Raw genomic sequence first — 21,800 nt, forward strand, 5'->3', positions numbered from 1 at the left:
TTTTTATATGCAAATGTCTTTATTTCAAGTCAAGAGATCTAATTTTAAAGAATCACTTGTCAGCAGGCATCTGTGCATTTTATCACATGCAAATTTTATATACTAGTATTGCAGAGCATAATCGGCTTACAGAAATACAGTTTGGGTTTTGCTAATAGAGATAAAGCCTAAGTATATTTCATAAAATATATTTCAGAGTAGGCTTAGAATCTATTTTAAATGATCATAGCAATAGAAAATTCAGTTGCATCACTTACAGCAGGCTTGGGTAAGGAAATTGACCATAATGCTGAAGCCTGCACATAAGCTTATTTCTTTCAGTTTTGAATACTTGCTTTATCAACACGAGGAAATGAACCCTTCCATATTTAGATGTTTAATATTGCATAAGTAAGAACTTTTTTTAGCAAATGAGTGGAGAGCTCTGAAAAAAATTATTCTTAGCTGATTGCAGAGGATAAAAAGCAAGCAACATGCATGGAGATGAAGGAAACCTCTACCTTTCGTGTAGCTAATTTGCTTATCACCTTTTTGTCAATGTTTTAGATTTACCTCCAGAAGCCAGTTGTAGCTATGGAAGTAGACCCCATTTCTGACATTAAATATTCTTAGAAATCTTATGGTGAATTGTTAAACAGGAACTATGGAGGGAGAAGTAATTGTAAATACTATTTACAATTTTGGTATCCCTAACCAAAGCCATTTTGGTCCCCTTCTGTAATGATTTAGATGTTAGGGCAATAAACTTTTCAAGCTAAAATTAAATCTCAGAGACCAGTAGCCAAGCCTTACATTTTCTGTATGAAGAAACCAATCCAGTGCAGCCAAGCTAACCAGTAGTTTGATTTAAGCTATTTAACTGCAGAACCAGGACCAGACTTCTCTTTGCAGATTCCCAATGGAAAATGTTCTCAGAATACTTTCTTTAGAGAAATTCTATTAGAAAAATATGACATTATGGGCACATTAAGTATGCAAAAACTCCAAAAGACTATTAAAGAAGTAATCAAATATAAGTTTTCATAAATTTGACTTAGTATTGATATGCTAGTAAAAATGAATGGTTTAATTATTTGGTTTTATTATTTTTTTAATATCTTTTTTATTGATTAAGATATTACATATGTGTCCTTGTCCCCACGTTACCTTCTACCCCCCCACCCCCGCTCATGCCCTCACCCCCCCGTTGTCCGTGTCCATTGGTTAGGCCTATATGCTTGCATATAAGTCCTTTGGTTGATCTTTCCCCCTTACCCCTACCCTCCCCTACCTTCCCTCCAAGGCCCGACAGTCCAATCAATGCCTCTCCGTCTCTGGATCAACCCTTGTTCATCAGTTTATGTTGTTCATTATATTCCACAAATGAGTGAGATCCTGTGGTATTTATCTGCTCTCCAGTTCCATCCATGCTGTGGCAAATGGTAAGAATTCCTTTTTCTTCTTCCTCTTCTTAAAGAATACCTTTCAGCATTTCATATAATGCTGGTTTGGTGGTGATGAGCTCCTTTAGCTTTTTCTTATCCGTGAAGCTCTTTATCTGACCTTCTATTCTGAATGATAGCTTTGCTGGATAAAGTAATCTTGGTTGCAGGTTCTTGCTATTCATCACTTTGAATATTTCTTGCCACTCTCTTCTGGCCTGCATGGTTTCTGTTGAGAAATCAGCTGACAGTCGTATGGGTACTCCCTTGTAGGTAACTGAGTTTCTTACTCTTGCTGCTTTTAAGATTCTCTCTTTGTCTTTTGCTCTTAGCATTTTAATTATGATGTGTCTTGGTGTGGTCTTCTTTGGATTCCTTTTGTTTGGGGTTCTCTGCGCTTCCTGGACTTGTAAGTCAATTTCTTTCACCAGGTAGGGGAAGTTTTCTGTCATTATTTCTTCAAAAAGGTTTTCAATATCTTGCCCTCTCTCTCCTTCTGGTACCCCTATAATTCTGACGTTGGTATGCTTGAAGTTGTCCCAGAGGTTCCTTACACTGTCTTCATATTTTTGGAATCTCTTTTCTTTTTTCTTTTTCGGTTGGGTATTTTTTGTTTCTTTGTATTTCAAATCTTTGACTTGATTCTTGGGATCCTCTTGTCTGCTGTTGGATCTCTGTAAATTATTCTTTATTTCAGTCAGTGTATGCTTAATTTCTAGTTGGTCCTTTTTCATGTCCTCCATGGTCTCACTATACTTATTGAGGGATTCATTAAATTTATCGGCGGTTTCCCTAAGTGCCCATCAGTAGATGAATGGATTAGAAAACTGTGGTACATCTACACGATGGAATACTATGCTGCTGTAAAAAGGAAGGAACTCTTACCATTTGCAACGTCATGGATGGAACTGGAGAGCATTATGCTAAGTGAAATAAGCCAGTCAATAAAGGAAAAATACCACATGATCTCACTCATTCATGGACAATAGAGACCATTATAAACTTTTGAACAATAATAGATACAGAGGCAGAGCTGCCTCAAACAGATTGTCAAACTGCAGCGGGAAGGCCGGGGAGGGTTGGGGGGCAGGAGGTAGTGGGGTAAGAGATCAACTAAAGGACTTGTATGCATGCATATAAGCATAACCAATGGACATAAGACACTGGGTGATAGGGGAGGCTAGGGGACTGCCTAGGGCGGGGGGATAAAATGGATACATATGTAATACCCTTTGTAATACTTTAAGCAATAAAAAAAAATAAATAAAGTAAGTAAACAAAAAAAAAATAAAATAAAAAGTAGAATAACAAAAAAAAATAAATAAATAAATAAATTTATCGGCGGTTTCCATAAAATTCTTGAAAAACCTTATAAACGTGGCCTTCAACTCTATATCCAGTCGTTTGCTTTCCTCCATTTCTGCCATTTGTGACCTGTTTCTTTGTCTCTGCATTTTGGCTGCTTCCCTGTGTTGATAGAGTGGCCCTGAGCGCCAGGTGTCCTGTAGGGCCCAGTGGCTCAGCCTCCCCAGTTACCTGAGGTGGACACTCTTGGTGCACTCTTGGTGCCTTGGTTGTTGTAGGATCACTGGGAGGAATTGACCTCCAGGCCAATTGGCTGTGAGAATCAGCTGTGTCTGAAGTGGGAGAACTTCTGTGCTGAAGACACCCTTCTGGGGCAAGACTTGCTTCAGTGGGGCTTTGGTGCTCACTGAGTCTGCTCCCTGAGTGTGTCCCTTATGGATCTGAGGAGTTGCAATCTGGATGGTCCCCCTCTGACCACTGGGTACAGTGGCTCCTGGATCTAAGGAGGTGCTAATTCAGCCTCTGCCTAAGGCCACACAGCAGGAGCCACGAAGAGGCTCAGCTGTGAAGCAATGCAAGCCACTGCGGGGCCTTGGGCCTTCTCTTGGAAGTTCCGGGTCTGCCTGGCTCAGCTGCAGTTAGGTACATTCACATGCAAAAGCCTCTGCTGCAGCCTGGGTGGGGCGGGGTCTCAGGGAATCAAAGGGCAGAGCAAGCAGCTATGGCTGATTCTCCGCCCAGCCCTAAGGAGTCCCGCGTCTCAGTGACCCGATAATTGCTGCAAGCACCTCTGAGGGAAAGCCACCCTCAAGTTCGCCCGCTGCCCGACAGTCCAGCTTCTCCCCGTATGAGTCCTGGGTCCCCAGAGACTTCCCGGAACCGGAGTTCAGAGCAGTTGGGAGCTTGTGATTCAAAAAGACAGCTGCATCCTCAGGTGCCACCCCCTTTCCGCGCACGCGAGCCGCCGTACCTCTGTACTTCACCTCCGCAGCTCCTCTGGCTCTCAGTGTGCTTTTCTTTCCTTCTAGTTGTAGAATTTACACTCAGCCAGCCTTCCTGTTGTTCTGGATGATGTCCGCTCTGTCCTTTGCGGTATTTTTCAATTGTTGTGGGAGGTGGCAATTTCCCGGTGTTTATCTATGCCGCCATCTTAGTTTCTCCCGGAATTTACACTCATTTGGTTTTATTATTGATTTATTCATCTATTTTGCATTCTGATGAAGGCTTTAAACAGTTTTTTAAATCTATATTATTATTGACTTCAGAGAGGAAGGGAGAGGGGCAGAGAGAGATAGAAACATCAATGATGAGAGAGAATCATTGACCAGCTGTCTTCTGCACGCCCCCTATTGGTGATCTAGACCACAATCCAGGCATGTGACCTTGACTGGAATCAAACCGGAATTTGTTAGAAATGCGGAATCTTGGCTTTCCCTTCCCCATACCTGGACCTACTGAGCCCAGATCTGTATGAATGAGATCCCAGGTGATTCTGATGCACATTAGAGTTTGAGAAACACTTAGAGCAGTGGCTCTCAACTTTGGCTACACATTAGAATCACCTGGGAATCTTTTTAAAATCCTGATTTCTGGGCCTCATCCTCCGGAAATTCTGTTTCTTTGTTACTAATGTTGTGGCCCCACCCCAAAACAAAGAAACAGAATTTCCGGGGGATGAGTCCAGAAATCGGGATTTTAAAAAGATTCCCAGGTGATTCTAATGTGCAGCCAAGGTTGAGAATCACTGATCTGGCAGATCTACATTCTTTTTCCTCTCCTGGCTACCCCCAGTCATTATTTACATTGGTCCCTGCTCCCAAAACCAAGGTTGTATAACTACATTGAGAAATGGAGTACAGGAGTTAATTGTATAGTGTTGAATTTACAGAGGATAAGCCACAAAGCATCAAAAGCAGGAACTGTCTGTTCACTTAAGGACAGACCAGCAAAGGATTTGTTGCTGGTTATATAACCTGGGAGTCACAGTGAATAACAGGCTTTGTGAGAGAGAGGGGGAATGGTTGTGATGAAAAACAAAGTAAAATACCTAAATGCAGGGCTCCGTATGCAATGACGACTCTGGTGAGTTTCTCTCCTGGTAATTGAGTGATATAAATCTAGTGTAGTGATTAAGAGCTCAGACTCTGAGCTAACAATTTTCTTGGTTCAAATCCCAAATAATTTACTTCTTAGCTCATGACTGTGGGCAAATTACTTAACCTTTCTAACCTCTTCATCTGAAAATATAAAAAAGAAAACAATAGAACATACCTCATAGGGTTATTGTAAAGAAAAAATGCAGAAATCTTTGTAAAACTACTTAGCACAGTGTCTGAAACAGTAAATACTCATTAAGTGTTAGGATGTTTTTATTTGTGTATTTGTTCATTGATTTATTTATTAAGTAAGATTCTTCTCATCAGTTTCCCATGTGCACAATAGATTATTTTAGGTGGATTTTCTGGGATTTGATTATGGACTGTGGCCATGGCAAAGAGCTGCAGCTTTAACCAAAGGAAATTCTCTACAGCTAGAGTGGGTGTCTGCTGATCACCTCTGAGATAATGAGTTCTATGCTGGGTGTGATGGTGGTGGTGGTGGTGGTGGTAGGGAGTCTAATAAAAGAAAATGAGGAATATCATAAAGTCCATTGAGGCATTTAGATTCTGAGTTGCAGCAGATGAGATATACACGTACATGGAAGAAAATCTCAAAAGATGTTTCCAAAACAGCATGTTCATAAGTTGAAAATTATACCGTAGAAATTAGCGTGTTTGGAGTGCTTGAAAGGCAACCACCAATATTGGTCATTAACACCTTTTATTTTCTTTGGTGTCTTCTACAAAGAAGGAAGAAAATGGGAGAGAAGAGATCTATTAGGCAAAACTGTAGTTTGACATGCACTAAATATTTATTCTAATCTTTTTTCCCAATACTTTCTAATATTGATTTAGAAGCTGACTAAACCCTAGAAGGCAGAAAGTGAATGTGTTGATATTGATACAGTTAAAATAGATGCCAGCCTCACCCCTCACTGTGGTTATGTGAACAGAGTGCAGGCAAGAGGGCGAAGTGAGGAAGGGTGCTAATCAAATAGTGTTCTATAACTTCACCATCCCACTTTACATTGACCTCTTTTTAATATTTTTAAAGGACTTCAGGCTTTAGAAAAAATAGGAAAGGAGACAAAGTTGAGAAATGTTTAACCAAAGAGCTGTAAATCAGGTGAAACATTATAAAGCTTGATGTATTATCTATCTAGAGGAATTTAGGAAGGAAAGGTGGCTTAGAAAAATGGTTTAGAAATAGGCTGTGGAAAACAATGTTGGTTCCTTGTCCTCTGTTCCCTAGGGTGCCTGCTGCTCTCTGCATGTCCAGAGCAGTTTTAGAAAGATGCTTCTGTCTTCAGGTCTGGAAGAGATGAGCAAGGAAGGGACAGATTTGGGCTGGGGAGAGCAGAGAATGGGTAGAGTTGGTAGTGGAAAGGCTGGGGGTAGATAAAAATACCATGGACTAAGACCATGGCAGTAGGGTGAGAGAGTTTTCAAAGTCACTTGTGAAATTTCTTATCATGGACATCTTTAAAATGGAGAGAGGGGGGGAAAAAACAAACAGAACACTTCAGGAATAAATACCCAGGGCCATCTCTAATTTAGAAACAAGTGAAAATCAGCATCCATCGAGGGATGGTGAACATCGTGCGAGGGTCACTCAGGGCCTGGCTGACACGTTAGGCCTGAGATCCCCTTCGGATGTTTGCGTCCCAGCCTCTGGTCCTCCATCTAACCTGACTTTCTCTTTGCTTCTTTCCACAGTGCCCGTGTATCCCAAGTCAGCAGCGTTTCGACAACAGGAGAGTAAGTTACTGGAATTGGGTGCTTCCCCGACTCGCCCCCCCCCCCCCCCCCCGCTTACCTCTTATTAAACAGGAAAAAAGGAAATTCTAATGTTGGATAGTATTGGAAGATTAATACAATAAGCAAGCAAATGATTTTGAAAACTACACAGAGGAGCACTGAGTAACAAGTGTTCCTATTTGAGCTTCTGTGTGGATATGTGCCTAGAGACAGCTCTACCATGACAACGTATGAGATTTATATTTATTTCAGTCTAAATAACGTCAAGTCAATATTTGCAAAGCAATCAGTTTGCTTTGAGAGGTATCTTGCAACAGAGGATGCCAGTAAAGGTTAAGATATTAACCATGCCTTTACTTCTTCCTTCGTTAATTTTAGTCAGCCTACATTTATTGCACGCCTGCAGTATGCCAAGCACAGTGTTAGGTGTGTAATGTCCAACGAGCCCTGGGCTCAGCCTCCTAGGGACATAGAAAATAAAGCAAATTAGTGAAAACACGTCCTTTTCCACAGGACAGCAGCAGTGCCCTGTTAATTTTTCCCACTGCATGTCTTTTTCCTCCTAAGGCTACCAATTGCATTTAACTGAAATCTAAACTCCTGTTATCTGCCCTTGCCTACATGTCCAGCTACATTGTTCATTATGCTTCAAGCACATGACCTTCTGTTTCTGGAATGGGCCAAGCGTATAGCTGCCTCGGAGCCCTTGCACTGGCTGTTCCTCAGCCTGGCCATGCACTTCTTATCATTCACCTCTTTGTTCAAATGTCACCTTATTTAAGAAGTCATCCCTGACTACCCATAGTCACTCTCCAACCCTGTCCTCTATTGTAGAAGACTCATCACTATTTGAAATTTCATCATCTGTTTATTACCTGTATTACCTCATAGATAGATAGACTATATATATATTCTGTCATATTCGTGGCTGTATTCCTAACACCTAGAAAGATGCCTGGCATATGTTAATCACTAAATATTTGTAAATAGTCCCTTGCCCAAAGATTTTCCATTGCACCCACCTCTTTCTTCCTTGCTGGCACATGGGTGGGCCTTTTTGGAGCATCTTCCATCAGCAGGGATCAGGTGGAGGAAGATGTGATGTGATAAGGAGGGAGAAAGAAGAACTAGAAGTATTAATTGGTATGAATTTAGATTTAATAGGATGAATTTGGATTTTTTTTCTTTTTTGTTAGGTAAGAGAGCAGTTAAATCAAAGAGCAGGATTAACCTCTCTTACCTTTGTGAAATCTAAGAGATTCCAGAATTATCCTAAAATTGACATTTTCTTGCGTTTTTGTTTCCTGATAACCTTTTTTTTTTTGTATCTCTTGTATAGTTTGGAAAGGTGTGGGGTTGGTCTATATGTATATTCAGGGTGTCCCAAAAAACTGTATCTACACTTTAACAGCTGATCACTCAATTTTGAAAATGAAATGTATTTTGATAAACACTACCTTTATAATTATTCAAAGTGTGTGTATTCATTTTTCTGGGACACCCTATATTAATGTACTCACATTCCTATGTACTGCTATTAGGTAATCTTGAATCATTGGGAAGTGGAGTTCTAAATATAAAAATTCTGATGCCCAAGTTAGACTATACTTGCTCATTGTCTTCAAATAGTATTAAATAAATTTCTATGAGACTATTATAAAATTACTAGAGGCCAGGTGCACGAAATCTGTGCACTGGGGGGTAGTCCCTCAGCCCATCCTGCACCCTCTCCAATCCAGGGACCCCTTGGGGGAAATCTGACTGCCGGTTTAGGCCCGATCCCACAGGCAGTCAGACATCCTTCTCACAATCTAGGACTCCCAACCGCTCACCTGCCTGCCAGCCTGATCACCCCCTAACCACTCCCCTGCCAGCCTGGTCACCCCCAACTGCCCTCCCCTGCTGGCCTGGTCACCCCCAACTGCCCTCCCCTGCAGGCCATCTTGTGCCCACATGGGGGCAGCCATCTTGTGCAAGCGTATGATGGTCAATTTGCATATTACCTCTTTATTATATAGGATACTTGGGAAAATCTAAAATTCTTAAAATCCATTTTATTAGAATGAATGTAAAGTTTTCAAAATCCATTGGAATGAATGTATGTCTCAATCTGAACATTCAATATATATATATATATATGGTTCTTTTTAAAAATTTTAACAGCTTTATTGAGATATCATTGGTATCCAAACTACACATGTGTAATGTGTACAGTTTGATGAGTTTGGATGTGATTCTTTTTTCAGGTGAAGAAAAACATGTTTTGAGGAGCATAAGTTTAGAATTTTTAATGTCAGCTTACTCAGAATTAGTGTGATGATGAAAAGTTTAGACACATTCAAAGATTATGTAGCTTTAAAAATGATACCTTGTCTTATCATGAGCTCTTTTCAGCCCCTGGGCTTCACTATTTTTCTCAGCTTGAACCAAAGAAATCTGTTCGATCTTCAGTTATACGGGGGTGTTTGTATGAATACAGCTTCAATTATATACATCATAATTGATTAGAGATTCAGACAGATTTCGCTGTTCTGTTATGAGTAATAATTGTCACAGTGAGGGGGGATAAAATGGATACATATGTAATACCCTTTGTAATACTTTAAGCAATAAAAAAAAAAAATTGTCACAGTGAGATATTCTTTTTTTGATAGCATTGCTCCCTATATAATTTTATCTTAAAGGAATTTCAAATAAATAAATAGACATAAAATTATTTGTGCCAGTTTTGTTTTGTAAATCATATTCTCCTCCTCTGCAAAACTGGTATGAAATCTGGAAGAAACTCACCTGTGTAAGAATAGGTCCATTATTATTCTATGAGGAAAAAAAATCTTTCCTCATTCTGTCTTATATTAAATGACCCTTATTTCCTGAATGCCTCTGTTGCTAGACTTGCTGTGAGCATTTCAGGAATCCTGGACTTATAAAAAGGAGAGACACAGTTATCAAATTGATGGAATTTGGTCAGTTTAGTTTTTAACTCACAATGCAAATATTCATGGGATGAATGCCTCAAACACTGTTGTTGCTCATGAACTTATAGTAGCTCTTCCATTGGAATACCAATATTTTCATATTTATGGGCACATATTTTTTTAAATATGTTTTTATTGATTTCAGAGAGGAAGGGATCAGGAGAGAGAGATAGAAACATCAATGATGAGAGAGAATCATTGATCGGCTGCCTCCTGCACGCCCCACACCAGGGATGGAGCCTGAAACCCGGGCATGTGCCCTGACTGGGAATCAAACCATAACCTCCTGGTTCATAGGTCCAGACTCAGCCACTGAGCCACATGCCACACCAGCTGGGCTGGACACATATTTTTAAAGGTGACTATTGATAAACTTGATTGCTTGAATCACTCTGTATTCTTACTTTTTTTCTTTCCTGTCTTTCTTTTTTTTTACCAGACTCTTAGAAAGAACTATCCGGTCAGCTGTGGAGCAGCATCTTTTTGATGTTAGTAGCTCTGGAGGCCAAAGCTCAGAGGACTCAGAATCTGGAACATCCCTAGCCCCTTCCACCGCATCCGCCAGGCAGCGCCGCTGCCAGTCCAAGGAGCAGGATGAGGTTCGACACGGCAGAGACATGTGAGTTGGCATTGCTGGTTCTTGTTTGTGTTTTCTGTTCTTTTAAAAATAAACACCTGAATTAGTCGCTGTGTCATAGTCATTCCCATTTCAGTATTTACGTTAAAACTTTAAGAAGTTTTTGTTTTGACCCCTCTAAACTTAGCTAACATTTGGGAATTTAGAGGTGGTTGAATAAACATTTCAGTGTAGTCTCCATGTTTGATATGTTGTAGGAAGCCACCTCTATCTAATACATTTCATGGTTTCCTCGCAAATATCTTATTTTAAGGGATTCTGAAGAATTGGAGGAGTAAATTGCTATTTGCCTGTCCAGATGTGGTGTTTTCTTGTTAGATGTTCAGTTGGCTGCTAGATTACCTTATGAACCAACAATTTTTCCTACTATGTTGACCTAATTAAATACTAGAATATCTTTCTCATACTCTGACAGTTGATTATGTTTTAGTATAAGGTTGAGCATAAGTCTAATCAAAAGTGGAAATACTTGAAGTTTTATTATTATAATGACTAATTTTAAGGCATTCCCACATCATGAATTTCAAGAATAGTATTACAAGGAACTTTATTCTCCATTAATAGGTTTGATAAATACCAATGAACAATCATTGAATAATCATGATTTAAATTGTCAAATAAAATAAATTTGCATATAACTGACTATATTGATATATTTTTCCCAAAAGGTTTAATATTTTTATCTACTATAGCACTTGGGCTCCATAAAATTATGTTTTGAACCCATTATTAAATGTCCAAGACTAAACTAAACCCTAGTTCCCATCATTCTTTCTTACCTGGACTCATAAGTTCCATCAAAATATTCATTAATAAAAGAAAAAAAAGTCTTTTTACTTAAAGAAAGACACAGAAGATAAATAGTATAAGTAAATCCCATGCTGCACATCACTTAAAGGCTATAGTAACAACTGTAATTTGAGAATAAAACAGTGTCAGTGGTGTAACCCACTGACTTTCCAGGTGACATAAGCAGCACTTATTTTCCATTTTTATTGAGTAATAACTGACATGCATGACTATATAAGCATAAAGCATGATGGTTTGATTTATATATATTGTGAAATAATACCACAGAAATTTTAGCTAATCACTTTTTTAAAAAAAGCCTTTATTCGAGCTTATGGAAAGGAGGGGGTACTGTAATATTCCCTTTAGAGAATAGAAAAATTATGATACTGGAGATACTTGCATTTGAAGTTAGCTACCGACTAAGCTCTATAGGAAGTGTTTAGGAATATGATCAGTTTGTGAACTGCTTATGTTGTGTTATACAGCAAGTAGGAGTTATTCATTTAATACTGTTCTTATCCTCTGCCTTGTTTTTTTCCAGATAGTTTGCAGCAACACTTCTCATTTTTAAAATATCCTTAGTGTGTCACAGCATGCTGCTTTTCACCCACCCTCTTGTTTGGACCGAGGGAAAGCAAGCGGAGGTTGGAAGTGGTAGTGAGGTGGGCAGAGAGAACAGAAACCCATGGTGATAGTGGTGATAGTGGGTGCCTGGCAGCGGGCAGAAGAAACACAGGGGGGTTAGGTCAGAAACAGGAGAGAAATATGAAGCACAATAGAGGCCCAGTGCATGAAATTCTTGCACGGGTAGGGTCCCTAGGCTTGGCCAGCAATCAGGGCTTATCTGTGGGGCAACTGGTGGGGCAATCGGGGGCGGGGGTGGGGCCCACTGGCACCCTCCTTGGCTGGCCTGGGACCTGCGGGCTGGGGGAAGCTCCTGCATTGAGTGTCTGCTCCTTGGTGGTCAGTGTGCATCATAGTGACTGGTCATTCCACCAGTGGTTCTGCTGTTTGGTTGATTTACATACTAGGCTTTTCTATAATAATTAAAGTGTAAAATGCTAATTAGATGAATGATCTTCCAGACATCATTCCAGACGTTCCTCCAGACAAAGCCACAGCAGTGGGGGCTGAGGCAGAGGCGGTTAGGGGTGATCAGGCAGGCAGGCAGAGTAGTTAGGGGCAATCAGGTAGGCAGGCAGGAGAGCGGTTAGAAGCCAGTGGTCCCAGATTGAGAGAGGGATGTCCGACTGCCGGTTTAGGGATGTCCTAAACCGGCAGTTGGATATCCCCCAAGGGGTCCTGGATTGTGAGAGGGTGCAGGCCGGGCTGAGGGACACTCTCCCCCCCCCCCACCCCGTGCACAAATTTCATGCACCGGACCTCTAGTATTATATAGGATGGTAACCTCTCCTGCAGATTTTACATATAGTTTCCGAAGACCAGGATATTTCTATGAGTTATCTTGATTATATTTTACTATCCACATCTGGGGAGCTAAAGGAGATGGAGAATAGTAGAGAGAGCCTAACTAATCATCTAAACACCCATGAAACTTTAGCCTTTCCCTTAATTTTCCTTCTCTGTTATCCCTTTCACCATTCATTCTAGTCACTCGTGGTCAAACCACAGCTGTGAATTGAGTGATAGAATCCTGGGTGCAAACTATATATAGCTGAGTAACTTAGAAACAGTTTCACCTGACTCTTTTTTTTTTTTAGTTAGTATGTGGTCTGGGCACTCAGAAGCCCTCTTCCTATCCTCCTAGTCTTGAGGCCCTCTCCTAAGCTGACCCTGGTCATTCTCATGTCTTGATAGTCCTTCAACTCCCAGCCTATCCTGAACCACTTCTCTGAGCTCTCCAGATCTTTGGAAAGCAAGGCCCTTACCTCTCATGCCTAGATCTTTTCCCCATGAAGGTTCTCGCACATGTCCCCACGAGATATATTCACTATGGCATCAATTGTGAGGAGGTTGAGAGTCATTATTATAGCTTACTAGAGGCCTAGTACACAACATTCGTGCAGTTGAGGAGGGAGTGTCCCTCAGCCCAGCCTGCGCCCTCTCACAGCCTGGGAGCCCTCGGGGGAGGTCCAACTGATGGCCTAAGCCATCAGTCAGACATCCTTAGCGCTGCCGCAGAGGCAGGAGAGGCTCCCGCCACTGCCACTGCATTCGCCAACTGTCAGCCTGGTTTGGAGCCCCCCGCAGGGGGAGCGCACTAACCACCAGGGGGCAGCTCCTGCATTGAGCATCTGCCCCCTTGTGGTCAGTGTGCTTCATAGCGACTGGTCGTTCCACCATTCCGTCGATTTGTATATTACCCTTCTGTAGGATAGTATGTTTTTCTCAATAGATGCTTATGTGTAATTGATTCATATATCTAATATTTTCATCAGGCTTTGCTTAAAAAATAAGGGAAGATTAAACTAGATTTTACTCTATATTCTATTCAAAACTATTAGCCCTATGGAATGATTAAAAATGTTTTGAAAAATAGAAATTTTATTGACTATTATTTTGCCTCTAAGAATTTAGAGCTGCAACCATATATATTTTTTTAAATCCCTTGCCCAGCCAGTGTGGCTCACTGGTTGAGTGTCAACCTCTGAACCAGGAGGTCACGGTTTAATTCCTGCTCAGGGCACATACCCAGGTTGCAGACTTGATCCCCAGTAGCAGACATGCAGGAGGCAGCTGATCAATGATTCTCTCTCATCATTGATGTTTCTATCTCTCTCGCCCTCTCCCTTCCTCTCTGAAATCAATTAAAAAAATTTTTTTTAATGTTTTTAATCCTTGAAACAGAACACACCCAAAAAATCTCACACACAAAAAAAATTTTTTACAAAAAATAATATCTTGAAACCAATGGTGACCATATTTTGAGATGAGATTAAAGAGTCAATAAAGTCGCCGAAACCGGTTTGGCTCAGTGGATAGAGCGTCGGCCTGCGGACTGAAAGGTCCCAGGTTCGATTCCGGTCAAGGGCATGTACCTGGGTTGCGGGCATATCCCCAGTAGGAGATGTGCAGGAGGCAGCTGATCGATGTTTCTAACGCTCTATCTCTCTCCCTTCCTCTCTGTAAAAAATCAATAAAATATATTTTTTAAAAAAAAAAGAGTTAATAAAGTCTGTACTAAAATCATCATGGCAAATTTTTTTTTTTTTTTTCAATTGATCAGCAGCCTAGCCAGGTTCTCTAGCCAGGTTCTAGCCAGGATCTCCAGCCAGGTTCTGTCATCATGGCAAATTTTTGAAATAAGCAAGATAATAAATACTACATTGTAGTGCACATGATTTCTTATTCATCTAAATTTATACAGAAACATTATTAGGCTTATATTACTATTTGCTACAATATAAATATAAAAACTTAAGCAAAATATTTATTATGTGAAAGAGTACAGTTTACAAATTTACCATCTGCTGGATGCATGGAAATGTTGAATATTTCTGGTGGGTATATGGAAGTTCAATGCAATAGTTTATTTTTCTATATGTTTGAAAATTTCATAATTAATATTTTTTGAAAGCAAAGCATTACTTAAAAGAAATTGGTTTTAATCTTCTAAAACACAAATGAACTATAAAATTTTTATTATATAAATATTAAATTCCTACTGTAAATTAAAAATCATGTTATATTAGGGGAGTAAGATGCTCAGTATTGCTAGTACATTAAATGTGTGCATGAGGGTGAGGAGGAAACTCTGAACAAAAAACAAAACAAGAAATAAGATCTAGATAGTAAAAGTGAGAGACCACAGAGATCTAATTCAAGTCAAAGGTAAGTGATGTCAAGTCTGATTGAAACCTGTCCCAATGTGGCCGGAAGGAGTTGTGCACCAGTGCTCCTCACACTCACACAGGTCCTGTGGGGAGAGGCACTGACTCACGACAGCAAAGACTCCCTGGAGGAGAGCAGGATTTCCACATGAGCACAACTGCACAATCAGATTTTTTTAAAATATATATTTTATTGATTTTACAGAGAAGGGAGAGGGATAGAGCGTTAGAAACATCAATGAGAGAGAAACATCCATAAGCTGCCTCCTACTGGGGATGTGCCTGCAACCAAAGTACATGCCCTTGACTGGAATTGAACCTGGGACCCTTCAGTCCGCAGGCCGAGGCTTTATCCACTGAGCCAAACCGGTTAGGGCACCACAATCAGATTTTCATGTATTTATGTGGATAGGATTTTTTCCAGCCATTCATTTACTATTCAAAAGCTTATAAAATAAACCTTGTCTTTTAATTTCTAAAAATAATTTTCATCTTTTGTATTAATCGGCTAGGGCTACCGGGCTGTGGGGCTTAGACAACAGAAATTGGTTTTCTCACAGTTCTGAGAGTCTGGAAGTCCGAGATCAGGTGCTGACTGGGTTGGTTTTGGGTGAGACCTCTCTCCATGACTTGCAGACGGGCCTTCTCACTGTGTCCTTACACAGACTTTCCTCTATGTGGGTGCTGTCCTGGCGCTTCTCCCCCTTCTTCTGAGGACACCTGTTCTGATTAAGCCCCCACCTTTGCGACCTCACGTAACCTTAATTACCTCCTAAAGGACCCTGTCTCCAAATACAGCCCCAGTGGGGATTAGGGTCTCAACATAGGAATTTGGGGAATGTAGTTTAGTTAGTGGATAACAGTTTTAAAACATCCCCACCCCCATTAAAAATTTATAATTGGATGTTTATCCCAGGAGTTTAGGGAAAACATTAAGAATGACAAGAAGATCCCCAGCCGGTTTGGCTCTGTGGACCCACCTAAGGGTCCTGGATTCAATTCCAGTTAAGGGTGTGTTTCTCTCACATCGGTATTTCTCTGTCTTTCCCTCTTCCACTCTTTCTAAAAATCAATGGAAAAATATCCTCAGGTGAGGATTAAAAAAAGAAGAAGAATGACAAGAAGACAATATATTGGTACAATGAACAGTTTTGAACTTCAGAACAAACTCACCTAGCCACCCATAGCGGGCACTGCTCTCAGTACGTGGGCGGGGGGAGCCTTGAAGAATGTTAGTATAAGTGTATGTGTTGGCATGTTAGTCCCTATTGATACGCGAATGGTGAGCTCGGACTCTCATTGTGGGTACTTGTCCTACGACGTTGGAAGAATAAAATTCGTGGACTAAAAGATTTTAATGGGGAGGGGTCCCCAAATGGGGAAAACCTGCCCGCCCCCCCCACTCTAAAATGGGAAAACCCAGTCTTCTGAGTCTCTTTGTCTGCGGGTTTATAAATGCTGGAAGCTCTTTGTTCATCCCATTTCCTAATTGGCCCCTTCCTTATTTTATGTCCCCCGTTATTTCCTAATTGTCCACTGTCCTCCTTATTCCTACAAGGTATCAGTTCCAAAGTTTTGAAGCCCATCGTACCCTCCTCTTCTTCCCCTTCTCTTGTAACGTTCTTATCAACAATCTGGCGCCTCTCCATGGACCCCCCTTTCCTAAAACTGCCTTTCCTGTCTCGAAACTCCTTTCATTACCAGCTTTTCCTGATGTCTTCAAGTATTTTATATTAGGATTTTTCCTATAAATGTTGCGCATAACTTTTATATAATTTCGCTAAAGCTATACATTTTTACATGAAAAGTATAAAATAAGAATAAATTAAATATGGAGTATAAAAATCACCAAAGATAGTATAACTTTGAAAATGTTATGATTATATTAATTCATAATTTTGTTCCATTATATCCCATCTAAGACAGATATGAATTTAGATTGCAGAATAAATATTTAATATTATCTTTCATTTTGGGATATGATTGAACTGATAGTAAAATATGGCCATGTATTTTTATTTTTTTAAAGCTCATTTATTTTAAGATGTAGCTTTAGGTGTTTAGGGAGGTACTTTTAGGGTCATACCATGAAGAAGAGTAAAAGCTCATTCATTTGTACCTTACCAAGGCATGGTGCTATATGGATGGTTTAATTTGTTTTGTGATGTGATAAAAGACAAACATTTTGCTAAGTAATTTAATTTTGTGAAAACCTCTTAAAAGGGAATGTTTGAAATTCTTAAAACAATTTCAAGAACATGAAATGAATTAAATTCTGTAATTATGACATTCGTATATACATCTACAGCTAAGTCATGAAGGACCTCCAGTTATAAGCTTACATTCTGGAATTCCTTGCACTGGGAAGTAATAAATTTATATTTTAATTAAAAATGATTTGTACTCCAGCCAAAGTGCTCCTCAGTAGATGAGTGCATAAAAAGCTGTGGTACATTTACATAATGGAATACTATGCAGCTGTAAAAAAAGAAGGACCTCTTACCCTTTGAGACAGTATGGGGGGACCTAGGGAGTATTATGCTAAGGAAATAAGCCAACCAGAGAAAGACAAGTATCACAGGATCTCACTCATATGTGTAAGCTAATGAACAAAATAAACTGACAAACAAAATAGATCCAGAGACATGGAAGCATGCAACAGACTGACAAATCTCAGGGGGAAGGGTGGTGGGGGAAGAGATTAACCACAGAATTTATACGCACCTATGCATAGCCCACAGATACAGACAATAGTGCTGTAAAGGCCTGGGGAGGGCCAGGAGCAGGTTAGAGGAGGTCAAGGGGAGGGGGGAGAGGACATCTGTATACTTCCAACAATAAAAATACATTTTTTTAAGTGATCTGTATTCCATAGATTTTATTGTGCTGTTTCTACCATGATTATCTAACATGGTCAGATTTCTATATTAATGCATTTTTACTACTCTAAAATGTCTTTATCATTTGGGAAAATCATCATGTCCCATTCTAGAGAAACACATATTTCCTTTTCAGATTTTTTTCATACATTGTATCAATGTGTAAGGTGTGTGTGTGTGTGTGTACACATATATACGGGAGGGGGGCAGAATTATTTTGTTAGCTTACACCAGGGGTCCTCAAACTTTTTAAACGGGGGGCCAGTTCACTGTCCCTCAAGACGGTTGGAGGGCCAGACTATAGTTTAAAAAAAACTATGAACAAATTCCTATGCACACCGCACATATCTTATTTTGAAGTAAAAAAACAAAACGGGAACAAATACAATATTTGTATTTGCATGTGGCCCACGGGCCGTAGTTTAAGGACCCCTGGCTTACACTAATCTTCATGTTTGAATACAAATTACTTTTGGTACAAATACAAAAGTTGTTCATTTGCTAGAAACACAGCTCTTGCCAATTGCCTCTAGGAGTAATTTCTCTTTTAATGTGATTTATTTGGCACCAAGAGGTTTCAGGAGTGGCACTCTGCTCAGATTTTGATCAAATACGCGAACTGGAATTTCTAGGCACTCTTCTGACTCCTGTGTGAGGCAGTGGCAGTGTCATTAAAATGCCCCTTTTACCTTTTGAGATACAACTAAGATAATTTTCTTTCAATTCTAGGGGACTCATCAACAAAGAAAATATTCCTTCTGGGCTCAGCAACCTTGATGATTGTATTTTGAATGCTCAGGAAGTGGAAAATTTACATGAAAATACTTCTGGCTATATTGGAGAAAGGAGCAAACCTAAACGTCAGAAATCCACTTCCAAACTTTCTGATCTCAATGAAAATCAAGATTATCTTGTGGTAAGTGAATAATTTTATAAGATTTTTACTTGCGACCAATTAGGAAATATCACATCTCTTTTCCTTGCTTTGTAAAAAATGAATAATGATTTCAATCTTGAGTTTTACAAAATTATAAATTATGAATTCTGAAAGAGACCTTAGAGCTACCTGCTATACACACTTGTATTTCATTTTTATAAATATAAAAGGCTGGGAAGGATTATATTCTGCCAAAGGAACCAGAGAGAGAACGAACTTGAGTTCCATATTATTCAAATTTATCTGACTTGTCATTCTTTTGAGCATTTTTAACTTTTATTTTTGGGACAGAATTGTCAGTAATTTGCATTTGTCCTTGTTTTCCATATTCTATTTGTTCTTGTCTATATGAATATGTAAAAAACAAGTTTTAATGAATGAACTTAAAGCCAGGTGAAAGGAAAATACAAAGGGAAAGAGGATCAACTTTCTTCATGTTCAGAAATTTATTTTCAAATCTATATTCTATCAAGTATTCCAAATTAATCAGAAAACTTCCCCCCCCCCCAAAAAAAAAAAAAAAATTAATCTCCCACACAGTTTCCTCAGACCTGAACCTTGGATCATTAATTTGATATATAAGGTGTTACAAGAGATTTCAGTCAATAACTAAAACATTATATGGTTTAGCAATGAATATATATCATCCTTTTTTGTGTATTCAGTTTCTCTGGAAAGTGAGAACCAAAAGTCTGTCTTCTAATTCTCTTTATTTAAAAAAAATTTTCAAAAAGATATAAAGAGGAGATAGAGTGTATAGCATAGCATGAACTGGTGTTCCTAATAAAAACAGGTAACGTACATCCCCACTGTTCGGTGTGTAAATCCTCTTGCTCTCCTTTATCTCTGCCCAGTTGTTAGCTCCATGCTGGGTCCATACATTTAGAAACACTGACGGGCCACCTATTTTTTTCATTGTCAGTTTCTGCACATGCTTACAGAAGATTCCAGATTTTGCCCTAAGTAAAATACACATGAATGCAAATCCAGGGAAAGCTTGTTTATTCTATTTTCCCCCAAAATGTCTTGATACTCTGTTTCTAGAAATAAACTGATCAGCTGGAATGAACAGAGAGCAGACATTTACCTCAGACCTCATCTGCCACAGTTCTTCAGATAACAAGTATAAGCCCTGGAACCATTCATGACCCAGTAAATGTTATTGAGTATTGATTTAATTCATATTTGGGGGAACAGTAAAGTTTTTTAAAAATCATACTAACTTCATTAGCTCTTTATTTGGCCCATGATTTGCTTATCTGCTGAAGAGAGTTACAGTGACTAAAAGTCTGACTCTTGGCTTCTTTGAAAAGAGTGTACTTCTCTGTTTGAATCCCTTTTCACTGAACTGAACTGAACCCATCAATAATCTTTTTTTCACCGAGGATAGTGTCTTAAATTACCTAGGTTGTAACAGCTAATAAAAGTGGAAAAATACACTTATTCCTTAGAATATGTATTTGATTGATAAAAACTATGGACACAGTCTTTGTTTAAAAACATTTGGGGAGAAACCAAGATGGCGGCATAGGTTAACGCCGGAGATTGCTGCCTCGAACAACCACTTCAGAGATATAACTAAAGGACAGAACAGACATCATCCAGAACCACAGGAAGGCTGGCTGAGTGGAAATTCTACAACTAGGAGGAAAGAGAATATCATACCCAGACTCAGAGGAGGCGCAGTGCTGAAGTGAAATACTCAGGTGCGGAGTGCGCGGTTGTTATTTTCAATTGGGAGGGAGTTTCAGACTCTGAGCTCCAGATCCGGGCGAGTCTCTGGGGACCCAGACTCAAATGGGAGAAGCGGGACTGTCTGGCTTTGGTCGGAACTCGAAGGCAGCTTTCTCTCCGAGGTTTGCAGCGGTTGCTGGGACTCTGAGAGGCAGAGCCCCTAGGGACGGAACTGAGAGCAGCCATAACTGCTCGCCCTGTTGATCCCCTAGGACCCGCCCCGCCCAAGCCCTGCCCAGAACCATTTGCCGGATAGCCTCAGGCAAAGGCTAGATTAGCACCGCCCTAGAGATCCAGCACAGAAGCTCTCCCACTGCAGACACAGCTGACTCTCATAGCCAGTTAGCCTGGAGGTCAAATCACCCCTGGTATTACCAACAACAATCAAGGCTTAACTACAAGACTGCGCACAAAGACCACTAGGGGGTGCACCAAGAAAAGATAAAAAAATGCGGAGAAAAAGAAACAGGACGCAATGTCAGAAATGGAAGATATAGAGCTCAAAAGCACACTTTTAAGATCTCTCAAGAACTGTCTAGAAGCTGCCGATAAACTTAGTAAGGCCCTCGAAAAGACTGGTGAGACCGCCGATAAATGTAGTGAGATCCTCAAGAAATCTAATGAGACCCTCGATGTTGTGATAAAGAACCAACTAGAAATTAAGCATACACTGACTGAAATAAAGAATATTATACAGACACCCAACAGCAGACCAGAGGAGCGCAAGAATCAAGTCAAAGATTCAAAACGCGAAGAAGCAAAAAACACCCAACTGGAAAAGCAAAATGAAAAAAGAATCCAAAAATACGAAGATAGTGTAAGGAGCCTCTGGGACAGCTTCAAGCGTACCAACATCAGAATTATAGGGGTGCCAGAAGATGAGAGAGAGCAAGATATTGAAAACCTATTTAAAGAAATAATGACAGAAAACTTCCCCCACCTGGTGAAAGAAATAGACTTACAGGTCCAGGAAGCGCAGAGAACCCCAAACAAAAGGAATCCAAAGAGGACCACACCAAGACACATCATAATTAAAATGCCAAGAGCAAAAGACAAAGAGAGAATCTTAAAAGCAGCAAGAGAAAGAAACCAAGTTACCTACAAGGGAATACCCATACGACTGTCAGCTGATTTCTCAACAGAAACTTTGCAGGCCAGAAGGGAATGGCAAGAAATATTCAAAGTGATGAATACCAAGAACCTACAACCAAGATTACTTTATCCAGCAAAGCTATCATTCAGAACTGAAGGTCAGATAAAGAGCTTCACAGATAAGGAAAAGCTAAAGGAGTTCATCACCACCAAACCAGTATTATATGAAATGCTGAAAGGTATCCTTTAAGAAGAGGAAGAAGAAGAAAAAGGTAAAGATATAAATTTATGAACAACAAATATGCATCTATCAACAAGTGAATCTAAGAATCAAGTGAATAAATAATCTGGTGATCATAATAGAATCAGGGACATAG

The 21,800-nt window shown here is 39.8% G+C and overlaps 1 protein-coding gene across 7 annotated transcripts in view; it reads left to right on the top strand.

Moving 5' to 3' along the window:
- Window positions 1-21,800, top strand: part of FAM13A (family with sequence similarity 13 member A) — a 282,952-nt gene that overhangs the window by 205,337 nt on the left and 55,815 nt on the right. For all 7 annotated transcript variants that reach the window (XM_059665523.1, XM_059665511.1, XM_059665518.1 and 4 more), the window contains 3 exons: window positions 6,542-6,583; window positions 10,001-10,180; window positions 18,390-18,576. In XM_059665523.1, coding sequence (XP_059521506.1) covers window positions 6,542-6,583; window positions 10,001-10,180; window positions 18,390-18,576 — 409 coding nt within the window. The remainder of the gene's footprint in view (window positions 1-6,541; window positions 6,584-10,000; window positions 10,181-18,389; window positions 18,577-21,800) is intronic.

This window comes from Myotis daubentonii, chromosome 1 (assembly GCF_963259705.1).
Source record: "Myotis daubentonii chromosome 1, mMyoDau2.1, whole genome shotgun sequence".
Taxonomy (NCBI): domain Eukaryota; kingdom Metazoa; phylum Chordata; class Mammalia; order Chiroptera; family Vespertilionidae; genus Myotis; species Myotis daubentonii.